This window comes from Zonotrichia albicollis, chromosome 7 (genome assembly GCF_047830755.1).
Source record: "Zonotrichia albicollis isolate bZonAlb1 chromosome 7, bZonAlb1.hap1, whole genome shotgun sequence".
NCBI classification, from domain to species: domain Eukaryota; kingdom Metazoa; phylum Chordata; class Aves; order Passeriformes; family Passerellidae; genus Zonotrichia; species Zonotrichia albicollis.
In genome coordinates this window covers 42,915,278-42,942,381 of record NC_133825.1, presented here as the reverse complement: position 1 = coordinate 42,942,381, position 27,104 = coordinate 42,915,278, and the positions used below count along the sequence as shown (strand labels likewise).

Sequence of the window (27,104 nt, the reverse complement as noted above, 5' to 3'; positions counted from 1 at the left end):
ACTCATCTGAATTTCAAAGTAACTGGCTAAGCCTTCAGTTAACACACAGGCACTGGGCTGATTTTCCTTAGGAAGCCAACGTCACACCAGCTGGATCAGTGCTCAGTTCCTCCACTGCTCATCACTTTAGGTACATGAGCAATAAATACAGATTCTTGCCACATATAACAAAGCTACTCCTCCAATTAGGCAAAAAGGTTATCTGACTAATTATATTCTTTTAGTAATGCTGTAAGAGAGTAGAAGGTGACTTAAAAATCATGATCTTAGGGAAAACGTGACATTTGAGAAAGTGGGGGATACTGCTTGCAGCTTGTTGTGGAAAATATTAGGAAGATGCTTTGCAAGCAGCGTGAGTTTCTTCTCAGCTTGTTTTGCCTCCCATCTGTCTGTTTGACTTTGTTCCACTCTGCAAATGTAACTTCCTTGCATTGTCAACTCGTGAAAGGGTGTTTGAAGGAAATGGTTCATAAAAACTTCATTAAAGGTTTGGGGGGAAATGGCAAGAGCAGTAAATCTGTCAAAACAAGTTATTCCTGTCCACAAGTGAGGCAGCTGGCAACTCTGGTTATGAGGAAAACCCTCAGTGCTCAGCGACTGCTACCAGATCCTTGAGCCTGTTTCCAGCTCTGAGGACTTGTATAGCATGCAGGGTGTTTGGGTTCATTGCTTTGAGCTCCTTCAGCAGTCTCTGTGCACAGCCTGCACTTGGGGAGGAGCTGAGATGCAGCATTTGCTTCTGCTGCTTCTGATGTGAGGGAACAGGACCCTGTCACCCCTGACACCCTGTGTGCCTTGATCCTCGCTGACCTCCAGCCAGAACCCAGCCTTTCCAGGGGGCTGGGGGTGGGAGAAAGGCTGCCCCTAGCTATTCCAAGGGCTGCTTTTCTGGAGTACACAAGGCTTTTGTTGCCAAATATTTGTGGGAAATACCACACTTTTCTGTAATGCTGTAATTGCAGGTGGTACCTGGCTGTGCTGTGCCGTGTGCATCTGTATAGTTACCAACACAGAACCAGCTCTCGTTATGGGATTTAGGGAATAGTGAAGTGAGATGACAGAAGGATTTTAAATATGACAGATTTACCAGTTGTTCACTACTCCTGTTAATGGTCTGAGACCTTCTGGGCGAGTTAAATGTGCTCAGAATTTTGTGGATGTTACCGACCTGGAGAAGAAGCTGAAATATATGAATGAAACAATGCAAGTGGTCCAGGCAATACAGTGTCTCTGTATCACTTTCAAATATTACTAGGATACTTTCCCTTTATCCAAAACAGTGAGTTTTACAGCCACAGTTGCTTTGGTGTTAGAAGCAAGAATGTTACAGCCTGACATGAGAACATGTTGTGTGACTGGGCTTAGTGTAAGGACCAGGAAGATATTACAGGAATATTTGTTTCTTTCCATTTGTTCTCCAGCCTCATAGTTTGACATGGTCTGATGGAGAGACATAGGAACAATTGATCCAAATTAAATAAAGAAGTGAATTCAGAGTTAAAGGGGCTCTGACTGATCCTAATTTATCCTTGTAATGAGCTAACTGAAATTGATAAAGGTCACTGTTACTTATGAATGAGAGTGTCCACAAAAGGCTTTGAAGTAGTTTCTGTAATCCATTTCAGATGTTAATTTGAACCACTTTTCTAAAATGTCTGCAGGCAGAAAACCCATTATAGTCTGTGTGCAAAGACTGCCAGCATTCAAAAATAATTCTGCCTATCTACATCCTCAGTGCCACAGCAGGTAATTGTAGAGAGGATCCACTGCAGTATCCCAGTGGGCCATGTCCCCAGTGTCCAGGCTTCTCCTGTGTGGGAAACCCTTGCCTCAAGCCTGCATCAGGGACTAAGCCCTCATTCTAAATCTGGTACATTTTGCCTACCTCCTACTCCCAGTGCAGTAATTTACATTTGCTTTACCCTGGCTCTGATGTTTGCCACCTTCACCCACAGCTGAGAGAGCAAGTCTTTAAACACTTTCTCCAACACTTAAGCCAGAATTATTCTGTGGTTCAGCTGCTGGGTGAGACTAATGCCAGGTTCCCCAAGGAACAAATGCACCACCTGGCCAGTGAGCTCCAGCTGTCTGGCTCTGTGCCTCCAGGGCCTCCTCTACTGCCAGATATTGCCAGTTAGTCCCAGCGTGTAATTTTTTGTTGTTGCTGTTGTTCTTATTAGTGACTCAGCCAAGATTGTTTTAAAAAAGCTCAATCTCCCTTCTAAATTCAAGAAGGCTGTAAAAAAGAGGAAAGGATGGGTGCATGGGAACTGCTCTGAGCTATTTGTTATGTTTGCTCTCTAAATTACAGCTTGAATATCTTATGTTGTGCCTGTGCCACTCTGCCACATGGAAAATTGAGAATATTCTGACAGGCTCCTTTCTCTGCTCGTTGAAGAAGAATGTTTGAACATCTCTTAAAATTCAGAGCCCTGTCATAGGATATTTTTAAAGGTTTGTGCTGGTCATGGGCACTAATTCAACAACACAGGAGATCTCTTTTGAGCTTGGAGCTGCCTGGAAAAGGCCTCTGCTTTTATGGGGTAGTTCTGAGGAATATGCAAAGGTGATTTTTTTTTTAAATTTTCTGTCCTGTCTGTTGCTAAGTGCACTGACTTCCCAAGAGTCTGAGTCCCTTGCTATTGAATAATTTCCACAATAGCACTGCCATGGATCTGAGAGCTCTGCTGCGAGGAGATGGCACACCAGGGTCACAACTAAAGGGCTGTCAGAGGCACCACCAAGCCATCCAGGGCTCTGATACCTTATGCCTGGCTTGTGGAGCCATGGGCAGCCCAGGCTAAGGCTGTGTGGATGCTGTCCAGGAGCAGGAGCAGGAGCTGGGGCAGGCTGTGCTGGCTGGCTGTCAGCACTCTCCCTGTGCCAGCCCTGTCCCTGTCCCTGTCTCTCTTCCCAGAGCTCTCCTGGAGCATGGCTGGGCTTTGGAGGTGGCTCTCAGGCTGCTCTGAGGGCACACAGACCTCAGTGTTGGAAAGGCAGAGGCATTGTCCCCAGTTCTGGAATAGATGCCACGCTCAGGGAACACGGTGCTGTGTCCAACCCCAGGGACAGAACCTGGAGGTCACTTGGGCAGGCAACAATGCCAGTTTGTTTGTCAGTCTGTGTGTGTTTGTCTGTCACTCTGTGTGTGTTTGTCTGCACAGACCTCGCTGTTCCACTGGGTAATGGCACTTACACAAGGAGTTTAAGTGAGAATTCAATTAAGGAAAGATTTGGAGCCATCCTCCCCTCAAGTAGATTTTTCTTTAAATAGAACTTCCTTCTTCTGAGCTGCAAATAGGAGTTTCACTGCAGGCAGCTCTGAAATATGCATTTCAGCTTCTGTATTAGTTAGTTCAGGACAGGACAGTTAATTACCTCTCCAAGGCACTGGAGCTATTTAAAATATTTCCAAGGTATTCCCAACTTGTCTCCTGTCAGCTTGCCTTACGGTAGTTTTATTCATAATGTGTATTTAAATTTATGAGAAGATGCCTTCACATTTGGGTGTGTGTGTTTGTGTTGGAAAGGATCATGTGCTCTGCTGTGGCAGAATTGAGTGGGAGCAGTGCCTTCTAGAGAGTCAGGATTTATCATCTGCTTTAATTGCATTACATGCTAGAAGTTTTTTATATTTTAAGCAACTTCAATGGGACAGAAATACTTAGGCTATTTCTTCTCCCGATTTTGATGTATCATAACCAAAAAGTAACATCATTTTCACAGTAGAGCAGTGTTTCAGTGTTTTTAATTTCTGACACTGTAAAATGCATATTAGGCTGGAGGTACTGCTGATTATTTCCAGGATTAGATTTTTGGTTTTCTTACATGGCTATAATTGAAGAACAATAAGAATGACTTCTGTGATGACCCAGCTCATTTGTTTAGTTTGGAAAGTGCTTGTACTCTCAAATTTTCTAAATGTGACTTTTTGGAAAATGGGAATTTCATTATAGAATTCCAGGAATTCCTGCTTTTCAAATTAATTTACGGTCACAGCAAAGATTATGTCTGTGCTTGCAGAGGCAGATGACTGGAAAAGGGGGGGTGGGCAGGGGGGATTTGGTATGGCCAGATTAGAGGGAGATTTTAAAAGACAGTTCTATAACATATTCTGATCCCTCTTGGAATAAGTTATGGGTGGCCTAGAGATGAGGAAAATAAAGTCTCATATCCTTAGTACAAAATCACCTCTCTTAAATGTGGACTATATGGCATTTAAAGGTTTTGGTTTCTTCAGGTTTTTTTCCCCATTGGTGGATAACACCATAGTTCCTTATTATTTTAATATTTTAGATTGATGGAAAAATAATACTAATCATAAATTTAGTCCAGACACCACCAGGACAATTTTCTTTCCAGGGTTTAAGTTTAAAAATAGCATTTGATCTGAAGCTGAAAATAATTCTGAGCTGGAAAACTTAGTGACACTGTAATGAAGTTATCTGGAAACTGAGCTTCCAGGAATATGTGATCTACATAAAGGTGTCTGCATAAAAAGCTCAGTTGCTCAGAGTGGAACAAAAGATTTATGTTTCCATTGCAGGTGTCTTTAAGGAATGTGTTATTCAGCCTTTCCCATCGCTGATGGCAGACAGGTACACCAGGTGGAATTTGTTTTGGGCTGCCTGCATTGGCAGCACAGCTGACCTTGAGTGCAGCTTCTGATCCCTTTGGTGCACAAAGCCAGCCTGCTGAAAGGCCAGCTATTTGTTGGGTGGGGTTTTTTTCACTTTCAATTTGTCATGGAGTGGATATGGAACTTATGATAAAAATTAGTAGAATTGGTGTGTGGGTGTCACCAGTGTGCATAAACTGCTGACTAAATGCTCAGTTAAATGCCATCTTAATTTCATTTGCTTGTATTAATTTTTGTTCTTAAAATTGTTCCAAGTGTTCTCAGTGGCTGAAGGCTAGAATTGCCTTCTGATTCATCTGGGATGGATGGCTGGCTGTATCAGCCCATCTTTTAAATAGAAGAAACAGACCACATCTTAGCTGCTTCTGTTCTTTGCAGGAGAGCAGATTAATTAATAACAGGAGAACGAGGTGTTAAAAGGCCTTGCTGGTATCCCTTCTGTGAATATAATAGGAAAAAGATGGACAGAAGGAACAAGGTATTGTAGTGCCACAGGGGAAAGGGAGGAATTCTCAGCTGGTGACACAAGCACTGATTGTTTCCATGTCTGTCTGGACTTTGGTGTGTAGCAGGGGTGCAGCTTTGAGAAGTGCACTCACTGTTCTCCCAGACACTGTGCAAAGAGATCAATTCCACATAGCATAATTGCAGTCAAACTGGGGATCGTGGGCCGGATGGGTGGACGGAAAATTTTGTGGAAAGCTGGCTAGACCTTCAGGCCTGAAGTATCCGTGTCCTGCTGACAGCCAGTGACAAGCAGTGCTTGATCGGGGCTTGATGCTGGAGCTGCTCTGTCCAACATCTCCATCAGTGACCTCAGTGGTGGGGCAGAATGTCCCTCAGCACGTTCACATGTGACATCAGGGTGGGAGAAACAGCCAGGGCACTGCAGGGAGGACAAGGCTGCCATTCAGAGGGACTTGAGCATTCTGGAAGAATGGGCCAGCAAGGATTGTGTGATGGCAAAGGCTGTGGCAGGCTTGCACATTGATGGGGTTGCCATTCTGGGAGTAGCTGGCCAGGTGGCATCTCTGCAGAAAAAGGTCCTGAGGGGCAGAAACGTGAGTCAGCAATGTGTCCTGGTGCCACTGAGAGCTTGCTGCAGAGCAGAGTAAGATTTACAAGATTTGGCAGAACTTAGCTGGCAGATAGGGGAAGTGATTGCTCCTCTATGTTCAGCACTGAGGGCTTCCTCTGGAACAGTTTCCAATTTTTTTCCAGTTTTACACTCACCCTCCTGTGCAAAAAAAAAAAAAAAAAAAAAAGCTGACAAATGAGCAACTGCAGCAGAGTGCTGATTAGGGATCTGGAGCTTGGGATCTATATGGGAAAGCTGAAGGCACTGGCTTTGTCTGTGCCTGGGGAACAGAATGCTAAGGGCAGGTACAATTGGTTTCAAGTACCTGAGGGGATCCATGTTTTCTGTATAAACCCCTTCCCACATTCTCCTTGATGCATAGTGGAAGGGCAGAAAACAACAGTTACAAAATGCACCAAGAGAAAGTCCAACTAAATAAAAGGAAATCTTTTTTCACCATGTGCAAACCCTTGATAAGATTACCCAGAAAAGTTGTGCAGTCTCTAACATTTTCAGACATTGATGGAAAAAGGCCGTGAGCAATTGATCAGGTTTTGGACCTAGCCCTGCTTTGGGCAGAAGCTTGAGCTAGAGACTTCCAGAGGTCCCTCTCTTCCAGCTGGATTTGCTCTGTGATTTTCTTTTAAGGCTCTGGAAATCTGGTGGCCATAGACTGCTGAATGTAGGGGCTCCTGCCCTTCAGCAATTTGACCTGCACACTGTGATCTGCACTCAGTAGGCACAGGCTGTGCTTTTTTTAGGCTGCAATCTTATCATCCTTACTCATATCGTAAGTGACAGTGCTTGTAAAAGCAAGCCCTGGCCATGAGGTAGGATCTGACATCAGAGGAGCTCCAGCATTCACGTAAGCAGTGATCTCCTCCTCCATCCCCCAAGCACTGCTCTGGCTTGTCAGGGCTCTTCCTTTTAAACTTTGTTCTCCTTGTGGTGAATGACCTGACAAATAAGTGATGGTCCATTTGAATTTCAATATTTTTGGTCTCTTGTCCTGTGTGTAAGTCCTTGGCAGATTTCTGCTTGCTGTAGCAGAAAATTTGGGCAGAATGGAACGAGGAGTTGCACTCAGAGGAGCTCTGTGCTCTGGGTGTGGTTTATAATGCATGGGGCACTGAGTAACAGGAACAGCAATGAGGAATATGAGGAATAGCAATGTGGAACTGCCACTTAGATATGGCAGGTCACAGCAGACATGGTCCTCATTTTCTGTCCTTTGGAACACAGGTGATAAATAAATAAATAGAAGCACTGATTCTGTGAGGTGTCCCTCGTGTGTTTTAACTAGAAGCAGCTGCCATTGTCCCACTTCTAAAGAAAACATGCAGGTATAAAAGCATGTGAATGTGAATTAAAAGAAGAATAATCTTCCTTTCTTCTGCCTTAACAACCTCTATCAATTTTAATCCTGGTATCAATTTTAAATAACTGAGTGCAGTTGCTCCTGAGGTCTGTTACATTAACACTTTCAGTTTTCTCAGCTTACCTTAGCAAAATAAGAAAAACAACAACAATAACAACAAAAAAACCAACCAAAAAAAAAAAAAAAACCACAAAAAACCCAAACAACACCACCTCCCAACATTATTTACTCAAATTCACTACTGGTTAACATCCTGATATGATATAGTGACTCTGTTAATGAGACATGTTTAATTTATGGTTGTAAAAAACTCCTTTGTTTAGGTTTCTGTATCACCTTGCTTTAATCCCAGTGATAAGAAATAAATTCCTTAGTCTAGAGTCCCATCTCATATGTAGAAATACCAGAGGTGATAAAAATTTAATGAAAGAATTTTTAATATAAGCCAACAGGCTGAGATAAAAAATTGCCTTGCAGCAAAGAAGAAAAAAGAGCTATAAAGCATCATTTGAATTCTTCCAATATGCTTATCTATCAACAGTGCCTAATACTTAAAGCAAATGTAGGACTATAAAAACCTGTAACTGCTTGAGATATTTCCCTTCTAGCAGATTTTTGAGCCTTGGTTTTTAGATATATTTGTGATTTATCTGAGCAGTTCTAAGTTATTGAGAAGACAATTTCTTTTTTTGTTGGGCCACACTGTTCATTTGTTCTCATTTTTAATATTCCCATCAGATACATCAAACCAAACAAAAACTGTCTTGAGGATTCTAGAAATCGGTTGAAATTCAGTTTTACCTAAAATGAGACCTTTGTGTGCTTGGGGACTAAAAAGAAGGATTTTGCTGTACAGTTGGAGTTTACTGGGGTGTGAATGAGAGAAGAATGCTGATGCCTTGTTTGATGACAGGATGGTGCTGGGTAGGTCTCTAAACAGGGATGTGTTGCTTCAGTTCAGTCAAAGAGAAATGTACCTGTCAGGACATGCATCAGAAAGTTTATGATATTTTTGAAGGAAGAAAAAAGGGCCATTTTTAATAATGGGTGAAGTTGTGACAAGAGAAGTTTATGAGCATCCCATAAATGAATTTAGTATAGGAGCTAAAGGAAAGTTAATCCCTACCCCATGGAACTTGTAAATGTTACATAAATCAGAGAATGGAAAGGACATTTAAAATCACTATGTCCATGTGTTCACCCAGCAGTGGCACAACTAAACCATGTCCCCAAGTGCCACATCTGCAGATCTGTTAAACACCTTCAGGGCTGGTGACTCCACCCTTTCCTTGTGCTGGACAGCCCTGTCAGTGGGGAACATTTCCTGACATCCAGTTGGAACCTTCCTGGTACAACTTGAGGCCATTTCCTGTTATCAGTTACCTGAGAGAAGAGCCCATTTCCCACCTTGCTACCGAACTTCTCACAGAGCCCTGGTCAAGTTAAGCTGGAACTCCATCAGTTCTGCAGGAAGCTGCGGGGTGTTATAGCCTGTGACTGCATTTATTTTTATATATTTTTAAAATTTATTTATGTATTATTTTTATTTATTTATGTGACACATTGGGAAGTTGCATCCATTCCTTCCCTCTGGGTATATACTTCTCCTCTCAGTCGCACACCTCAATTTCTTACACAAAAGAACAGTGAGCTCTTCAGAGATGACATTAGCATTCTCCTTCCATTCTTGCAAAGGATGTAATGTCACAGAGACACTGTTAAATTACACAAACTTCCATTTTAAGGACTCCCACTGTGGCTGAGTGCTGAGGATGGACACAGGCTCAGGATCCCCTAACCCTGAATATTGTTCACATCCTGGTGTGTCACAGCCTGAGGAGCTCCTGAGCTGACAGCTCTGTGTGATGTGTTGTACTAAAAATCCTGACACACATAATGCTGCTTTTGTTAAGGCTGGAGAAGAACATTTGCAATATTGACTTTTGCCTGTCGCTGTTTATGCTGTGGGCTAGAAACATCTGCATTTGCATGCAGGGTTTCCAGAGAAAATTTGGTTTACTTCCCTGTTTTTCTTCATCTCTTGGCAGAGCATAAACAAAACCCTGCCTCACTCTGAACAATATTCAGGGCATAAGAAAAGTTTTCACTGACATTAAAGAAAACAGTGGAGGCACTGTTTAAACCAGCTTCTTTATCAAAACAATGCTGTTTTGCTCATGGAGGTGTACACTGAAAGTAGTCTTCAGCATTTCTGGTCTGGTTTAACTTGCTGTAGCAAATATTCACTTGTTCAAAATACCTGAGGGAGCATCACTAAGCTTTTTTCATGGGCAGTGCTTACAGACCTGGGCTTTATTAATGTAATGAAGACCAATTACATTAATGTAATGAAGACCAATTTTTTTGTTGTCTGACAATCATTACAGCTATTACTCATTGTGAATTAATCCCTCAGCCAGGCCTTTCATTTAGGTCTTAGCTGACTTCTTGAAAGGTTGAGTCCTCCTTGGAAAAAAATTAAGGATGTAAACGTTATTCTGCCACTGACAGAATCTGGATATTTTTCCTTTCCAGGAGAATTGTTTGGCAAGTGGATCACAGTTGCAACTAACTTGTATCAAAATTAGGAGCATTGAGAAAAACTCTGCACTGAACTTCTTAAAAGCAACTAATGAAACAACAAATCATTATTTCAGTCCTGTAGTAAATAATTTAGTAGCTCCCTGAAGCTGAAGGAAAAGAGATGGCAGAAAATTAGTATTCAAATTGTCAGCTGATGTAAACTGATCTCTCCAATAATCTCTTTCAAAAAGAAAGAAGGGTTTTTTTTAGTATCAGGAAGAAAAACCAACTGTAACTAGAAGAGAATCTGGCCCAAAGTTATTTAATGTAAAGATCTGTTAAATGCCAGCCTGTGATGTATTAAAAGTACCTGTTTAGGCTTAGCACACTTTCCTTCTGCAGGAAAAACCATTTGCTTAACCAACAAGATGCCAATAAAAAGCAGAATTACAGAAAAGTTAATTAATGAGATAATTCTAATACATCCTGTTTTGTTTCTTGGCAACAGAAAGCGTGTGACAGTCAATTGTATGCCAAATATTTTATCTTCATGTTATCCATTTGTGATCCGTTGCCTGGCGCCTGAATTAAAGCCAAGTCAGGGGAAAGCAATCAGTATCAGCAAGTTTCCAAGCTACCTTGGATCCTGGAAAAGCAGAGGGAGGTTACATGTTTTTGTGGCTTTACAAAGGCTTAGCTTAGCTTAGGGAATTGCAAATTGTTAAGTAAATCTTGAAATGAAGTGTAATGAGAGGCTGCCATTTTAATCTAGAAACTGTTTAAAGCTCGGTGCATCCCAACTGGAATATCTGTATTTCCAACAAGCACAGATTGAAATCCCAGTAGAATTGACTCAGTCTCCTTCCTTCCTGCGTGGATATGTTGGGGAGTGTGCATTTTACCCCTTCTCTTTGCTTTCTGATAATGATTGTGAGGACAAGGATGCCTGGGCTTTTTCATCGGGGCTGTCGCTGCCTCAATGTGTGACCTCGGAAAATAACTTGGCGTCTGTATGGGTGGAATTTTTAAAACGAGCTGCCTAAAATTAGGCATCTAAAAATAAACAGCTTGTATTCATGCAGATGTGAAGCCTTGTTTCAGATTATTTTGCTGGAAAAAATTAGCTCCTGTGTTTGTTTACCTGTAAAACTGAGTGGTGTTGAGGGACACGATAAAATATTGTAGAATCTTTGTGCACAAGAATTGTGTAAAGAATTTTTTTTCTTCTTTTCCCCGAGGATATGAGTATTTTGGCCTCAACCTAATCAAATCAGGACAAAAGCTCCTTTGGAAGCATTTCTTCTTGCAGCACTGGATGGAGCTCACTACTTCGGAGTGTAGATTAATAAAAAGCAGGGATGTATTCCAAAAGGAATTAGAAAAAAACCATGGAAAATGGGTGCATTAGTAGCTATTAAACTCTGATCTGGAGGCAGTCTAAAGCTAAATCAGCATTTTGCTGCAATGTGAGAGAGAATCTAGAAGGATCTCTGAGTATTTGCTCTGGTTCTAAAGCTTTTTCCCTTAAGCACTTCCTGTTGGAGGTTTTAGATCTTTGTTTATGCCTTAACTAATTAAAATACTGTACAAGTTAATTAATGTTTCTAAAACACTGAGACCATCAAATGAAATGGATATGCAAGAATTTCAAATGATGGCTGAAGGGGCAGGGAGGGTCTTTCCCTAACTACAGAGGTTCAGTGTTGTGCCCTTGGCCCAAATCTCTCTCATAATGAATTTATCTACAGGCTGCTGCACTGCATTCTGGAGATGTCTGCTATGAGTAGCTCTGGGTTAATACAGGCTTCCTTTTAAAACCCTGTGACAGTTTACAAAATGCTCTGGGATACCCTAGGATGAAAGGTACATAAATGCATGTAAAATGCTATAATTAGGATGCAATTAGAAATGCACAAGAAAGGAGTGTTTGCTTGGCTACACTTTGTATGTGTGTAAAGTTTCGTTTTTCTGGAGCACAGGAGACATGGCATAATGTTTGTTCTAAGCAGTTACACTTGAAAATAATTGCTGTGTGCCAGCTCTGAGGAAGTTACTGTAAATTTGTTTCTGCTGCAAGGCAGAGACAGTGAAACCGATGTAATAATTTCAAAGAACGGGGCAAAAAATCTGGAGAAATCACCCCTGGGAACTGTAAATGAAAAGAATTACCAGCAATCAGGAGTGTCAGCCTGTATTGTGAGGAAAATTGTTTGCTGAAATAGTGAGGAAGAGTCTGCTTGTAATTTTGCTGCTGTGATGTGTTGGTTGTGGCCGTGTCCCTTATGAGCCAGCTCTGGTGAAAAGGCTGTGGCACCCACAGGGACTGTGCAGGGGCATTTTCCATCATAAGGGACTTGAAGGGAGAACACATAAGAAGATCAATTATGAGGGAAAAGGGTAAGTTCATTTCCTTTGGTAAGAGCTTATTGATATCTTTTAAAGCCTTTGAGGGTTTTTTTCTTTCTTGTTTTTGTTTTTTTTTTAACAAATAATTTTCTTTAAACAGGAAATGTGATGGCTAGACCTTTGGGTTGGGATTCAGGAGACCTTGATTCAATTTCTAAGCTGGACATAGAGATTTGTTGTCCTGGAAAGATCACTCAGTTTGCCCAGTGTTTTCCTCATCTGTAGTATGTAAAGAATATCTCAACAGGGATAAAATCTTCCCGGGAGCAGGCTGAACTAAGATGGTCCAGATTCATCTAGGAAGAAATTCTTTTGAAACTTGAAGGAAAAACTGTGATGCCTTGCCTGTTTCCTACTGGGTGTTGTGAGATGTGCTGATTCATGGATCTGTGGTTTTCTGAAGTGGCTGATAAAATTCTTGAGTAGTAGGTTTAGTCATGAACTACCTACTAGCAAGTTACCACCCTGCTAGTAGGTAGCTTATGAATGTGGGAGCTTCTGTTTGGGTTATGTGAAGACTGCAGGGAGAAAAAAGGGTGATTAAAAAAGGAAAATTGTACAAATGAACTTTCAAATTCAAGAAATGTCAGTCAGATTGTTGGTTTGTGTGATGGAGTTGTGGAGAACACTGTTGTGTTTTTGCTTTTCTGGCGACAGTGTTGTTCAGTGTATCCCTTGCAGCACAGGGATTGATTATTTCAATCGCTTTGTAGGAATTACAATAAGCCTGAGAACTGTGTAGGATGGAATAAGCTTAATCCAGTGAAATTGCTGGAGAACCAACAGCCAGAAAGTCTCAGCTGAGCTTTAATAGCCAACAAAAACATCTCTGCTGAGCATAATAGACTGCAGTATTTCCAAGTCTTGTCACTTGGCAAGATTTACGTGGCTTTTTTTTCATGAGAACAACATACAGTGTTTATGGCAGCATTGGCAGATTTCAAATACTCTGAAATTCCTGGAGACTGGACCTTCAGCTTTAGGAAACAGAAGGTCCTGAGCTGGGACTCAGAACTTGAGCAAGGAGAAGTGATGGAGGTGTACAAAGCTGCAAGGTATGATTGGTTAACTGAACGTAAATGAAAGTGAAAATGCAAACATGTGTATTACAGAGGTGATGTTTTGTACATAAACAGCCAAATGGATGACTTGCATTTATACCTATCTTGAAAATAATGTCTAATGTTGTAGGTACTAATAATAGCCAGTTACTGAGAGTGTGATGACTTGTACAAAATGGAGATGTGTATTGAATCATTCTCATCTTCCCTTTTCACCTCTTCACCTAAAAAAAAACCCATAAATGTATTAACAAAAGAAACCACACTGGTGAACTTGAGAAACTTGTCTCCTTACTTCTGAGCCCATGGAGCTCCTTTTCACCATTTTATCTGGGACAGAAACACAACATGCAGTTGTATCTAGGAGCAGAACAAATAAAATAAATAAATTCTAGTGGTCAACGCTCCTGGGAATATAGTACTTTAATGTTTTTTCTGTAGAACAAGAATAATTGTGTCTGCTTACCACGTCAGAGGATTAGTAATGGTAATTAAAGTGTGGAGTGCTTTGATTATTAAAAAGAAGAATGGGGATGGAAAGAAAGCAGTGTTTCTGATGAGCTATTAATTTTTAGCCAGGCATGTTAAAGTCCAAATGGAGTAAACACCCTGTCCTGGTCTCCACTTAATTTGGCAGCAAATAAAATTTATAAAACCACAGGAGAACAATGTCAGGCTGAGAATAAAGGTAGAGAGACCAGGTTCTGTGTCTGTGTTTACATATGTCTGAGCATCTGAATGACTGTATTTTTAACAAGCTGGCTGAGATGACAATTCATTGTGGGAAAAATGAAGTCAGGAGTCCAGGAAATTCGGGATTTCGCGTTTGAAGGAGGGAATAAAAGTACTTGGCCAAAATTTGGTCATATTTAGCAGTTTCCAACCAAGAAGCCAAAAGTTTTTATATGTTTCTGGCATCTTTTTATTCATGTTTAGAGGAGAAGTGGTAATTTTTTTTGTCATCTGAAGTGAAATCTCAGTGATAAAATGGGATTATTTTTTCAGCAGCATCTCTCAGTCCATAATAATGTACAGAGGAGAAAAAGTGTGTTCTAGAGAGGGCTTCAGGTTGCAAGTTGTCAGTTTCTGCACCTTGTGCTTGGCTGCTTTTCAGTCAAATTTCCTAGGATGAGGGTTAAACAACTTCTCTTTCAGTCTTCCTCCTCTCCTTCCTCCAGGGGAACAGAACTCGAAGGTTCTCACCATTAGTATGGGTACAGAGGAGAAAAAGGAGAATGTGCAGCTCAGGAGGTGAGAGCAGAAATTCAGCAAGAATCTGAAGCAGCTAAAGGAGACAGCTTAAGGGTTCTGGGGATGATTTAATGGACATGGAAAGGAACTGGGAAAGCAGACAAATGGAAAGGAACTGGAAGTAATTCTGGGGATGGTACTGCCAAGAGGATGTTGCAAGGAGGTAGGGCAAACCCGATGGTGCTGAGGATGTTGGACGCAAATCAATCAGAACAAAAAGATTCATTAATTCAGCTGCTCCAGGAACAGTTTGTCTCTGGGTATGTGCAACTGCGTAGAAGGAAATGCCTGGAAGTCTGCACTTACAGTCAGCCTAATTGCCTCTGCTGGGAGGGGTCTTGTGGGAACAGAGGGAAGATGCCTGGGACTTCGGTTTTCCCTGTTCTAAGTGTGTTGAAAATGGATAAAAGTGTTTCTTTGACAGGCTCTTCCTCCTTTGTTTAGGTGCAGTACAGCCATAAAACAGCAGCAGTGGAGTGGAGGTGAGATGCAGAGTAAAACAGACAGAAAACAGTCTCAGGACAAAATCACCTCTAGTTGCAGTCAACCTTTAAGGCTGCTGGTTAGGATCCTTCTGTATGGAAAAGAAAGTTATCAATAATATCAGCTGATCTGAGATGGTCAGATCATTAAGGCATGTCATTGTTTGAAAGACAGCTCACCAAGGTCTTGATTAGTAATGGAATAATATCTAGAGGAAAATACTCACTCTTCCTTTAAACTGTTTGGGAACACAGACACACCTATTCTGCTTGGGCCACTCCCTTTCTGTTCAACCCAGGAAATAGTAGGAGTGGAGCCATAGAGTGGAGCCACTTCTGGAGGCTCTCACTTGTTCCTCCTGCTTGCCATCCATTCTCTGGGAGGCTGTGGCTTTTGGGGTGCAGGAACCACTGCCTGAGAGCACAAATGGAACTGGAAATACACCAGAGCTCTGCAAACGGCAAAGGTTTGTCCTGGGCTATTGCTCTGTGTAAATCTCTAATGATAAATGACAGGTTAAGCCATCTACAGGACATTGGTTCTTGGATTTACAGAGGGAAATCAGGCTGAGCAACTTCTGTTGGACTGAAATTGGGATCTTTCTGATAAGAAAAGCAATTTCTTTATTTAGGTTTGTTTTTCTTTACTTGTTTAAGAGTTAAACACCTCCCCAGCCTGGTGTGCTTTATGAACAGTGGACTTTGTTACTTGGCTGAACAGTGTGTGCATGTACCCATGTGCTGCTCCTCTGGAATGGATATCTGAGCTGAGAGAGCAGAGCACAAGTCAGTGGAATTAAACAGGCTTTTTATCCAGCTCTGATTCCCTGTGTGTTTTTGTAAGAGATAATTCATTGCTGCCTTTTGAAGTTTACCACTTTCTAGCTGAAGATGATGACAGCATGCTGGTGCTGTGGGGTGAGTTCTGCAAGAAGAGCTTTTAGAGTTCTGTAGTGGCAGGTGGCATAGGAGTTCAGAGTATTGCTAATTGATGCTTTGAAAGAAAAGCTGATAACGTGTCAGTGCTAGGTGCTTTTGAGGTGCTTTTGAGGGCAGATTCCTTTGGTGTTTAACCTCAGGAAGCCTTGTGCAATCTGTGTGTTGCTGGCTGAGCGCACCTGCAAGTTCTTGTCTGTGCTGCAGCCACCTGTCAGTGCTGCTGTCCCTGCACAGCAGGCAGGAGGGTGGCTGTGAGTTCAGTGCCTCTTGCAGGTGTGTTCAGCTGCCTTTGCCTGGCACAGGGATGACTCTGCAGCACTGGGTGCCAGCCTGCAGCGAGCTGAGACTCACCTAAAGCACATTCAGCACAGTTTTGGTGGTGAGCGCTACAGAGTGAATGCTCCCTGCATCCAAGAGGCATGCAAATCTTAGTTTGCTTAGTAAATATTCCTCTTTTTTTTATACCACAGTCTTAGATAAAGGAGGAGGAAGAGGCATAAGTATAAAAAGATATATTTTGCTTTCTTGGGAACTCAAGTGTGGGTAGCTGCTTTCTCTGCTATGCTTGGACGGATAAACAAACCCTTGGGGTGCCCATCTGATTTCAGGGGTTAGAAGTGGAAGAAATGAAGTCCTGTTTTCTTCTTTGCATTGTCTAATCCAATATTTGTCTCTTAAAAACAGATATAATCTACCTCTGTGGGTCTGGAGATGAAAAAATGTACAGGTAGACAAACTGAAGAATTGTGTACAACTCTCTATGAAAAGCATCCCTGTACCTTAAAAAACCCCAACCAAACAACAGAAAAATACAACTCAAATTTTCTACCAACTGTAACAACAAAAAAATATTTTTTCATCCATTACGAGTTAGTCTTTGTAGGCCAAACACGTAACCTAATGTTGATTTAGATACAGCAGTTTTATTTCTGTTCTTTCTCTCAATATGGGCTGAATTAGGCGTGCAAAATTCCTGTTTCCATCCTTATTCCTTTCCTAATTTGTTTTTAAAATACTATTTTTTATTTATTTTTAATACAAATTAATCTCTACAGTGTAGAATGCAATAGCATTTGGTTAAAATCAGCAGCTTCTGTGTATTCATAGATGTGGCACTTGGGAACAGGGTTAGTGCTGGGTTAACAGTTGGACTCCATGATCCTGGAGGTCCTTTCCCCCCTAAATGATTTTATGTTTCTCTCACTCTGTGATATTGCTGTGATGTGGGCAACACTGCATCATTATGTGAATTTAATCAAGTTAATATGGGTCCTGTGGGGATTCATTATGGTGAGGTTAGGCTGAATCTCTGCTCCTCTCTCCCTGACCAGATACTCTGAGAACTGGGAAAGCCCTGCTTGAACCTCTGCCTGCTTTGGTTGGTGCTGGTGGTCTCCTGGGTGGAGATGGAAATCTCTTCTCTCTGCTGGGTCCTAGTGGATAAAGTCATGGTTGCCACACTGAGAAAGCACAGAGGAGACAATTGAGCCCTCTCCCTGCTGCTCTGTAGGTGTTTGCACTTTCCCTTCCCTAGTGTTAGTAGGGGAGTCAAGCTGTCTTGAAATCTAATATATAGAGAGATAATTGCTTGTCATTTAATTGAAGTTGTTAATGAAAATGGGTTGTTTAGTTTGACTTCTATTTTTAATCAGTTTCACAAGCTGGCTGTTCTCATTCTAGAGAAATGATCCCCTGATTCTCTTTGTCAGCTGTCCATTTAGGGGTAGAAGGCTTGACCTCATTCTGATGATAGCCCAGTAAGCAGCAGGAGAACTGAATTTTCATTTCTTGTTCAGAATCAATTAATTGACTCCAGGAACAGTACTGTGAGGATCTGGATTTCAAAGAAACCATAAATCTTGGGGGGAAAACTCAATAACAATCAGAAAACCACTACAAAATGGTACATTATCTTCTAATTCATTCATAGTTAAAGAGGAAATAACTGGGAGCTGCCAACTAGTTTCAGCCTGAAAATATGCACAACATATGTTTATAACATAAGGTTTCTACTGATAATTGCTGTTGTGATCAGCACCTGTTTTAACTGATTCATCTGAAAATTTTGCTTAGTTCTGCTTAAAGATGTTCATCAGTCAGTTTTTATTCACACAACCTGACAGGCAGGCTGGTTTTCCTACTTTCTTTAATTATTTTTGTTATTGCTTAGCTCTTCTTAATTGCAGAACTATTTCTCAATCAAACCAAGGCAAAACTCTGACTAAAAAAATTGAAGATGCCTAGAGAGTGTTAATACCAGAAGGGATTTTGAAGCTGAACTGCATAGAAAAAGGATTTTTTCTTTTGGTCATTGATTTGTGTCAGTGGTAAATCTGTGTATTAAACAAATACCACAGTGGTAACGTCAACTCAAATAAAAGGAAATTTAAGTTTTGCTCTAGGCTGAGGGAGTGTTTACACTTAAAAAACCCAAACCAACCACTCTCCTAGTATGTACTATAAATAGTTGTTTACATTCTAGAGAAACTGAAGAATCAGGCATCTCATTCAGTTACATTCAGGCATGAAGTAACTGTTTAGATGCAATATTTAATGTATTTTTAATACCAGGAAGTATAGAGACTCCCTAGTGTTGGCTAAGAATGCAGCAGAAATCCTCCCTTAACGATGGCCAGGGCCATCTTAACTTTTTATTATGTTCTAGTTACAATTAATTTAAAATTAATTGAAATCCTACACTTGTGTTCAAGGTTCAGGCTGCTGGAAAAATGATTTTACTTAGTAGCCCATGACACATAAGACCTAAAAAAAACTCCACCTTCATTTATGGCATTTGGTCTTGCAGTGGAAGGATAAGATCAAGAAATCCTTGCTGAAGAAATACTGCAGTAAATCATTGCTGCAAATACAGTATGGTAAATATCAGTCAAGCAGTCAAAATAGTGGTGTTCAATTCTTTGTAGGTGCTCCATTTGGCTTATTCACCATTCCAGTAATTCATGATATCACTGGAATGATTTTTCCCACTATTGTAAGACCTTATTTCCTACTTCCTCTTGCAGAACTGTAGCTTGCTAGATTGTGAGTGCCCTCCACTACCACTGCAAGATCAAGGCTCTTGATTTAGTGCTATCTTTGAATGACTCCCAAAGGATTTGATAGGCACAGCTTCACAGCACTGTACATGTCAGGGAAATATCCCAGGGCATGGCTGCTCCTGTGTTGAGTGGCACTGGAGGAGAACAAACCCAGCTGTACCTGTCATCAGATCAAGAGCATGTTTCTCCTTTTCAGGGTAGTCTCAGCTCTGGAAGTTTGCTGTGTTTCTCTGGCTGCTGCTTTTCCTAATGGTGCCAGGTTACAGCTTTTGTTTGAGGAGAGTCCACTAAACTATCAGTAAAACATTGCTACACAAGCATTTGTGTAGCTATGAAATACCCAAGGGGATTAAAACCTCTCTTTATCAAATCCTAGTTGGCATAAGCTGTATGTTATTTCCTGCCATTAATAAATGGAAACAAATTCCAAGTGTTTTTCTGTCCCATCAATGTATTTTCAGATGTGTCCTTGCCTCAGTTTTGCCTGTACAGAATGTGATCCCTGTGAGAGGAGTGGGCTGCTCACAGAGTGGTAATTTTGCTTAACTGACAGTTTCTTCATTTTCAGCACAGCTCTTGATCACTTGTGTGTGTGTGCAGCTGATTTAACCAGAAGATAGTGCTGACCACAAGAGGAAGGGTTCAACAGTGCAGTAGGATTTATTTAATTAGAAAACAAAGGTTAGCCAACACAGCATATTTAAAGCTGCCTTTATGAGGAATGTTGGCAGTGGATGAGCTGATCTGATGTCATTTCTGGCATCCTGCAGCAGTGCCATACTTTCCGCTATATAGAAAGGTAACCTCCTATTCTTAGTGTGATGGACATTGACAAACAGTTTCTACTGTCTTCTGGTAGGGGCTTAAATTAGTCTTTATAGCACAAAGAAAGGCTCTTTTTTAGAGCTTCACTGATGCTACAAGAGGGCAGTGTGACTGCAGGAGTTCTTTAAGAGTTATGCCATGCTCTGAGAATGGCTTTGATGGTGGAGAATTTGGGAATTTGATGCGGCAAGAGAAATATTTAATTCTTCTGATCATGTCTGTTGGTGCCACATCTACAGCAGAAGATGAGTGTTAGGAGGCAATGGGTAAAGTTAAACTAACATGTTGAGGAAGCCCTGCAGTGGTCTAGAGAAGACTTTCTTCTGGTGTATTTCTTTACTCAAATTCAGCATTTTATTAAAATTACCATGTATGTTTGTGTAATTGTGTGACATGTCAGAAGAGACTGTAATGATATCCAGTTTATTTCAGTACATAAAAAGAGGAGTGGTGCTTTCTTTGATGTCATGCTTGTAACACGTCACTCCTTACAAAGGTACAGGAAATAAACTGAGGAATGAAAGGTTTCAACTTTGATCTCTTTGCTTCCCAACATATTTCTGTCTCAGTTACTATGAAGTCTATATTTTGAAGGGGATGTTACAAGAGTTTCTTCTCTCAGCTGGAAGAAAAATGTCAAAGTTCAAGAAAGGAAAAGTAAAGAAAATAATATGATTAAAGGAATTACATTAATCTTGAAAGTCTTTTCTCTGTTTAAATAAAAGACACCTAAACATTGCTGAGGAGTAGGAAAAAAGCTTCCTACTGAAGACCTGAAGAACTGCCAGCTTCTGCCAGGATCCTCTTGGCTAATTGTTCCCTAGAGGGGCTTAGGCACCTCCTTGACTTCAAGCATTGAGCTCAGCCCCACAGAACTCGTGGGATTATTTATAAAATTTGGAATGGAGAAGGGTTTGAATTGTGTTGTTGAGTCAATCATACAGAATCCTGGTGCTGCAGCAGTTTTTGTATTTGTATTTCATATTGCTTTCACTGTATCTCGCCTGTGAAATGGCATCAGTTGTCAGCAATTACACTTGGCTTTTTTTGTGTGTGTAAGTAAAAAGGATTGGCTTTGCTGTAAGAATCCATAGTGCACTGTTCTTGACATTGTAGATCAATAGATTAGCCTTGTGCTGCCAGGAAATAAAATGCTGAGCCATCTCATCTTCTAATAATGCAATAGACAGATCCATTAATGCGCACACTGTTATTTTATGTCTGAAAATAGATGTGAACAGAGATATTTTTTTCCATGACTAGTCTGAAATAAACATTGGAATAGATAAAGTAAGGTAAATATCCTTTGGTTGAATCAGGCTTTTTGTCATAACCTAACTCTTCTACTCCCAGCGACCACAGGAACAGTGATTCTGCTTGTTTGGGGAGGAATAACTAAAAATGGAATTTTCACAAGGGACAAAATGTACAGAATTAACTCTTTGCCTTTCTTGATAACTTGGTTTTCTGTGGAAAATAAGCACTTTTAATGTTAAATAAGGAATACAGTCTATTGGAAAATCATTGAGAAATACAAATGAAGTTGGGAGGTAATGATGATCAAGGAGAAGCACTCAGCTGTGCTTTACATGACCTCTTTTTTAATGCTGACCAGTCACTCCCTAGTGTTATTATCTGTGGTACTTCTATAGTTTCCATTATCACAGGATCTGAAAACTTCAGTCTTTAATGTACCTATTGTTACAAATCCCTTGTGAGGGGAAAGTGATAGGGGGAAATACAATGAAAGAGATTAAGGGAATGGCTCAGGGATGAACAGCAAGTCTGTGGGACTGCAGAGACAGCATATTTCCCAAATCCTGTGTTAAGGCTTCCAGAGGTGGTAGACAAGCTGACATTATTAGGGCTTTTTTTCCCTAATGTCATTTAAATATTTGATTTACTGATTGATTTTTCTATGTACAGTTTTTCTTTGTACCATTTCAGCCCAGCTAATAATTTCATGTGAAGGTAGATGTCTGGTGTCTTTTTCTTTGTTCAAGAAAAAGATCATTAGATGTAATCTCAAGCACATTGTTTGGATATTTTTGTTTGTTTAATCTTTCTGCTCGCTGCTTTGCTGAAGGATAAACTTGGTGGTTGTTGGGGATTGGGGAAGTGAGTCAGATTCAGTTTCTGAGCAGAGAGCAAAGGGAAAAGTGTTCCCAAGAGCTTGTCATGCTGCCTGTCCAGCGTTACAATGCTCTGCAAAGCTGGGCTTTTGTTACCAAAGGCTCATGTGCCATGGAAGTTATCATACATAGTTGATAACAGGAAGCAGAGCACAATGCTTTAATTCAGCTGAAAGATTTTGCAAATGTCATCAGTTGGGAAAGGAAGTTGTCACAGTGTGGTCTTAGTTAAGTCTGAGATAGAAATGCAGTTGTGTTTTCTCTTGCGTTTTTTCTCAGTTACAAATTGTAACAGAAGAATAAAGGGCAAAGTGATGTTTCATGTGTGTTTTGGAATGAATACCAAGAGACCAGTACATAAAATAACATTTGCTTTCTTATTTCCAAGTGAGTTTAACAGAATGGCTTGTGCATGCAGATCCTGCTGTTGATGTATAAAACAGGTCTCATTTTCAGTGTGCCACCTGCAGAGATCCCCAGGTGCTTTTTCAAAGAGGAGAAGTTTCACTCTGTACAGTGATACAAATATAGCTACACCCTATTCAGACCTGAACTTGATACTGTCCTTTCACTCAGACATTGACAGACTTCATGGGCCAGACAGACTTTGTAGCAGATCTTGAATTTGCATGTGTGTGCTGCAGAAAGAGGCATTTGATGGAGTTTGGCTAATGATTACTCAAAGGTCAGTCGTAAAAGCAGTGGAAAAAAATGTCATGTGGCAGCTTGATAAGAAGCCTGTATGGGACACTCATGCTTAATTGTGTTGCTCTGCTGAGTTATAACACAGATCCTTTTACCTTTGATACCACTTCAACCTGAGCTAGCCCTTTTTAGCCCTTTTCAGTTAGTCACTTTTTTTTTTTTTTTTTTTTTTTTTTGCCAGTACAGAGAAGCCTTGTGGCTTTGTGGTCTTTCTGTTCCTCCTGCTTACCTTAGAGAACCTTGTGTGCGTTTAAACCAGTAAACTAACTTGGTAGAGATCTGTGGACTGTATAATTCCCACCTCTGCAGGTTCTTCATAGCCTTTATCACAATAAAACATACCAAATCCCCATAGCTGTTTTTCAAGTATACCTTATGCTTTTCTAGACAGTAAACTGTTGAAGTAATATTAAATATCAGTAAGTACAAAGTGATATTAAATATTAGTAACTAGGCTGTTGTGAATAAAATTTGCATCTAGATCTCTCTTTGAAGTTCAGCTTTATGTGGCCATCAGCAGTACTTATATGAGCTCTGCTAAACGTTTTTTCATGAGTGGATATGGTTTCAGTGAGGAAGCAGGACAGAAAACAAGCGTGGTGTACCTGGAGCATATTTGCTTGTGAGGAACATTTGTTCCTCATAGCCTTTATCACAATAAATGATACCAAATCCCCATAGCTATTTTTAAAGTATATCTTATGCTTTTCTAGACAGTAAAATGTTGAAGTAATATTAAATATTAGTAACTAGGAAGCAATATTAAATATTAGTAACTAGGCTTTTCAGTCAGTTGTGAATAAAATTTGCATCTAGATCTCTCTTTGAAGTGTCTGCTTAGTAGTACCAGTGCTTCATGTGGCCATCAGCAGTACTTACATGAGCTCTGCTAAACATTTTTTCTTGAGTGGATATGATCGCAGTGAGGAAGCAGGACAGAAAACAAGCGTGGTGTACCTGGAGCATATTTGCTTGTGAGGAACACTTGTTCTTCACTGCTCATCATCACCTGAGTCCAGAGGGTTCAGCCAAAGCCATTCTGCAGTGTTTGGCCAGGCAGATGTCAGTGACATTGGTAGTGGATTTCCTCAGAGGAGCAGAGGAAACATATACACAGGTATGTGTGGCCACTGCAGCTGCCTGGCAGCCGGACTGCTGAGTCAGCTCTTGTGTGTTTTCTTCTCAGCCAGGATAACAAGATTGGATGGGCCTCCTGCTCCAGGGAGCGAGCTGAGAAAATACCGTGTTCCTGTTGCTCCTGGCTGAGGTGCCTCAGTTCTTCTGAAATGTAGTGTGCTGGAAGTTTCCTGAGAACACAGTGGTGTTCGTACCTGGGCTCTGCTGGGTTCTGAGTTCCCAGAAGATAGACAGCACTGAGAAGTGGGGCATGGCAGTATGTGCTGAGCTAGTGGTGTTCTCATAGCAGTGGACATGCCCGCTTGCAGGAGTATCATGGAATCACAGAATTCCATGGGTTGGGGTTGGGCTGGGGGGAACCATTAATCGCCCTCCAGTCAAACCCTTCTGCAGTGAGCAGGGACATCTTGCACTAGATCAGGTTCTTGAATGTTTCCAGGGATGGGACATCCACCACCTCTGGGCAGCCTGTGTTTCACCATCCTCATTGGGTGCGCTTCATCCCACTGCCCTTATGAAAACACTAATCAGTACAAAATAACACATTTTAGTACAGGTGGTAATTCTGTTTCTGGGTTTACCTAGGGGAACATTTAAATGTCTCTCTGACCTGAGCATAATCCCCACAAAATTTCCTCTTGTGCAGCATTTTGTTTCCATTTGAAAGTAATTTCTGTAAACTATTGTAATAAAATAGCTGAGATACTTTTTAAGGACTAAAACATGATTACTCCAAAAGCCACAAAATAGCTTTGCGCTACCGGTTTTTAAAGCTCAGCAAATTTTATGTAGTACCTGAATTATTAATGGAGATAAATTGGAAGAGGAAAGTCTCTTATCAGCCTTAAACAAGCAGTAGTTGGTTGGCTTTGCAGAGAGAGGCAGCTCTTGCTGAAGCCATGGGTGAGCAGGTCCTGGGTGAGGAGCCCTATGGGGTGAAGAGCCTCTGTCAGTATGCCCAGAAGATGACTGCCTGTTTTGGACACTTAGGTAAAGAAATTAAGGTGTGCATGTGGATTTTCTGGTCTTCATTATGTGGTTGAAGTTTACAGTAAATAACTGAGTGTTTGTGCATCAGCCTGGAGTCTTGAGTTCGTAAATAGTGGGTGTCAAAAAAGCTGAATGTGTGGAGTAATTTTACCACAAGTAAAGTTTTGCTTCTTTTTTTTTTTTTTGTGTGTGTGTGTGTATTTGAATTTTGGATTTTTTTTTCTTTTCTTTGCTCTCATTTGTTGGTTTAGTTATTTTATTGCTTGGATAACTGTATTTCATGGTAAAAGTAGATAGAGTGCTTGCTCATTTTTCATTTAGATGAAGGCCCTTTTTTTTCCTCTTCTTTCTCTCAATATCTTTGAGAATTCTTACATGGAGAGGGTAATCCTGATAATCCTCTTGCCTTGGACAGATGCATGAAACATTATTTGGGGCTATCTACATGTGCAATACATATATTATCTTCTGAAGTGGTATGGTGAGGGAGAAGGAAAATTTTGTTTTGTTTTACTTTGTTTCTGAATTTTTGTTTTGATTATTTTTGCAGCTAGGCTTTGCTGAACTGGTGTGACTGACTTTGGTTTCTTGGGTTTCTGATTGGTCTGGTTTTTGCTTTCAATGCAAGACTAAAATCACACTGAAATGCATTTGTAAGAAATTTGATGGCAGTAGAAATTAAGACAGCATTAATGCACTACACATTTCTGCTGAAGGGCAAGTCTAATCCTCAGTGCTTCTCTGAAACATGGAGGGATATTTCCTCTTCTATGTATTTAGCCTGTGGTGTCTGATTTTTACTATTATTCACTGTTGGACATTCTGTTTCCTAATTTATTTGTGGATTGCAGTCAAATTTCTTTGTTAATTTTTTTCTTGTAGTATTAGTAGAGATGCTTCTATTCCTGGCTGCATATGAAACATGCATGTATTTTTATCATCCAGGCAGCCAACTGATGTGGTGAATTCAGAGGGGATTGAATAAGAAATGGTCTTGAGACAGCTGGAAATATTTACAAATAAAATATTTATAAAGTTGGAAATGAGATAAAATATTTAAAGTAGCTGTTCTGCATAATTCCTGTCTCCTATCCAGCCAGCCCCCTGTGAAAAGTGTCAGTCTGGAAAGTGCCCATACCTCACACTGTGCTCTGTGCAGGCTCGGGATCCCAGCACTGACTGCTTGGATTAGACACAGCTTTGAATTGGCAGTGATTTAAACAGGTTTTGCTACTTGGCAGAGCCTGAGAACACTTCCTCAACACTAGTTCTGAGCTGAGCGCCCAGGATGCCTGAGACTTTCTTTCATAAAACAGAAAGACAGGGTTGTGCCCCTGCGATTCCTGCCTTTTTCTTTTCCCTTCAACAAGAACATCAGAAATCAGCCTTATACCATTTAATTGAATGCTTGACTTAAGTGGTAGGAGATTGCCATTGTCTTTTTGATTCAGAATTAAGCAGAAAGTGTTTGTTAGCTGTTGTATGAGTCTATCTCAGGCCTTGTCCTTTGCCTTGGACACAAGGATGTGCTACAAGCAGTCCTTTATCTGACTCAGAAGCCACTGTGATGCTTCCTGGCCTTGTTTTGCTTATTTCTACTGCTTGTCACTTTATATTATATATTGACAGGATTGAGGCTTTTGGAGACAAACACTGTATTTCAAAAAAAAAATGAACTATCCAAAAATCATATTGCTTTGTGAGCAGCTGGCATGGGGTCTTTGAAGGTGCAGTTCTCAGTGACTGCAATAGCCAGGGCTGAAAGGGGCAGCATTACAGAAGTCTGTCTCAGGGGAAGGAGGATCTTATTTTTAATTAAGCAGGATGTTTCTGCAGTGACTTTTTAGGGTCACTAAATTCTGATCCATTGTCCCCCACCAGTTTTGGTGGTGGAAGGACACTGGATTGTGCTGCACTGTTGGGTAGATCATCAGACTCTCCTACAGTGGTCACAGGCTGAGTGCTTCTGTAGTGGATATACAGGTCATACTGGCTTAGTTCTTACTGCCAGAGCTGCTGTAATGAAACTCTTGGTGAACAGAGCTGGAGGTTGGAATCAGCACAGGCACAGCAGAAAATGGGGAGTCAGCTTTAAAGCAGTGTGTTCAAGCTTTAAAGCAGTGTGTTCAAGCTCCAGTGTAAGGACAGACTTCTCTTATGGACATTAGGCAGCCAAGCTTCAGCAAGTGTTGCCACAGCTGGAGCAGTTCCTGCAGGGCTCACCTTTCTGCTCTCTGAGGATTGATTTGTGCAGCAGAGTCAATGTCTGGGCAATGAGTGTGTTTGCCTCTCCTCTAAGGGCAGAGTCCACCCTGACGTGTCAGTGGGGCTGGGTGGTTGGCAGATGTTTGTCAGATGGTTGGCACTGCTGTCGTCAGACGTCAACATCCTTCACCCATTACCCAGCAACAAATGGCACTCTCAGACTGAGGGATCCTTGGGCTGGCTCATCCAGCCCCTCCTGTAAGTCATCCCTCTGCTCTAAGCTCTGAATGGAGA

The 27,104-nt window shown here is 41.0% G+C and overlaps 1 protein-coding gene across 2 annotated transcripts in view; it reads left to right on the top strand.

The window, feature by feature from the left end:
* ABLIM1 (actin binding LIM protein 1) overlaps window positions 1-27,104 on the top strand; it is a 191,017-nt gene that overhangs the window by 33,130 nt on the left and 130,783 nt on the right. Inside the window, exon 1 of one of the 2 annotated variants that reach the window (XM_074545275.1) lies at window positions 8,647-15,285. The exons of the other annotated variant lie outside the window; for it this stretch is intronic. Coding sequence (XP_074401376.1) covers window positions 15,246-15,285 — 40 coding nt within the window. The 5' untranslated portion in view covers window positions 8,647-15,245. Of the gene's footprint in view, window positions 1-8,646; window positions 15,286-27,104 lie in introns of those variants that run through there. 2 annotated transcript variants of the gene reach the window in all.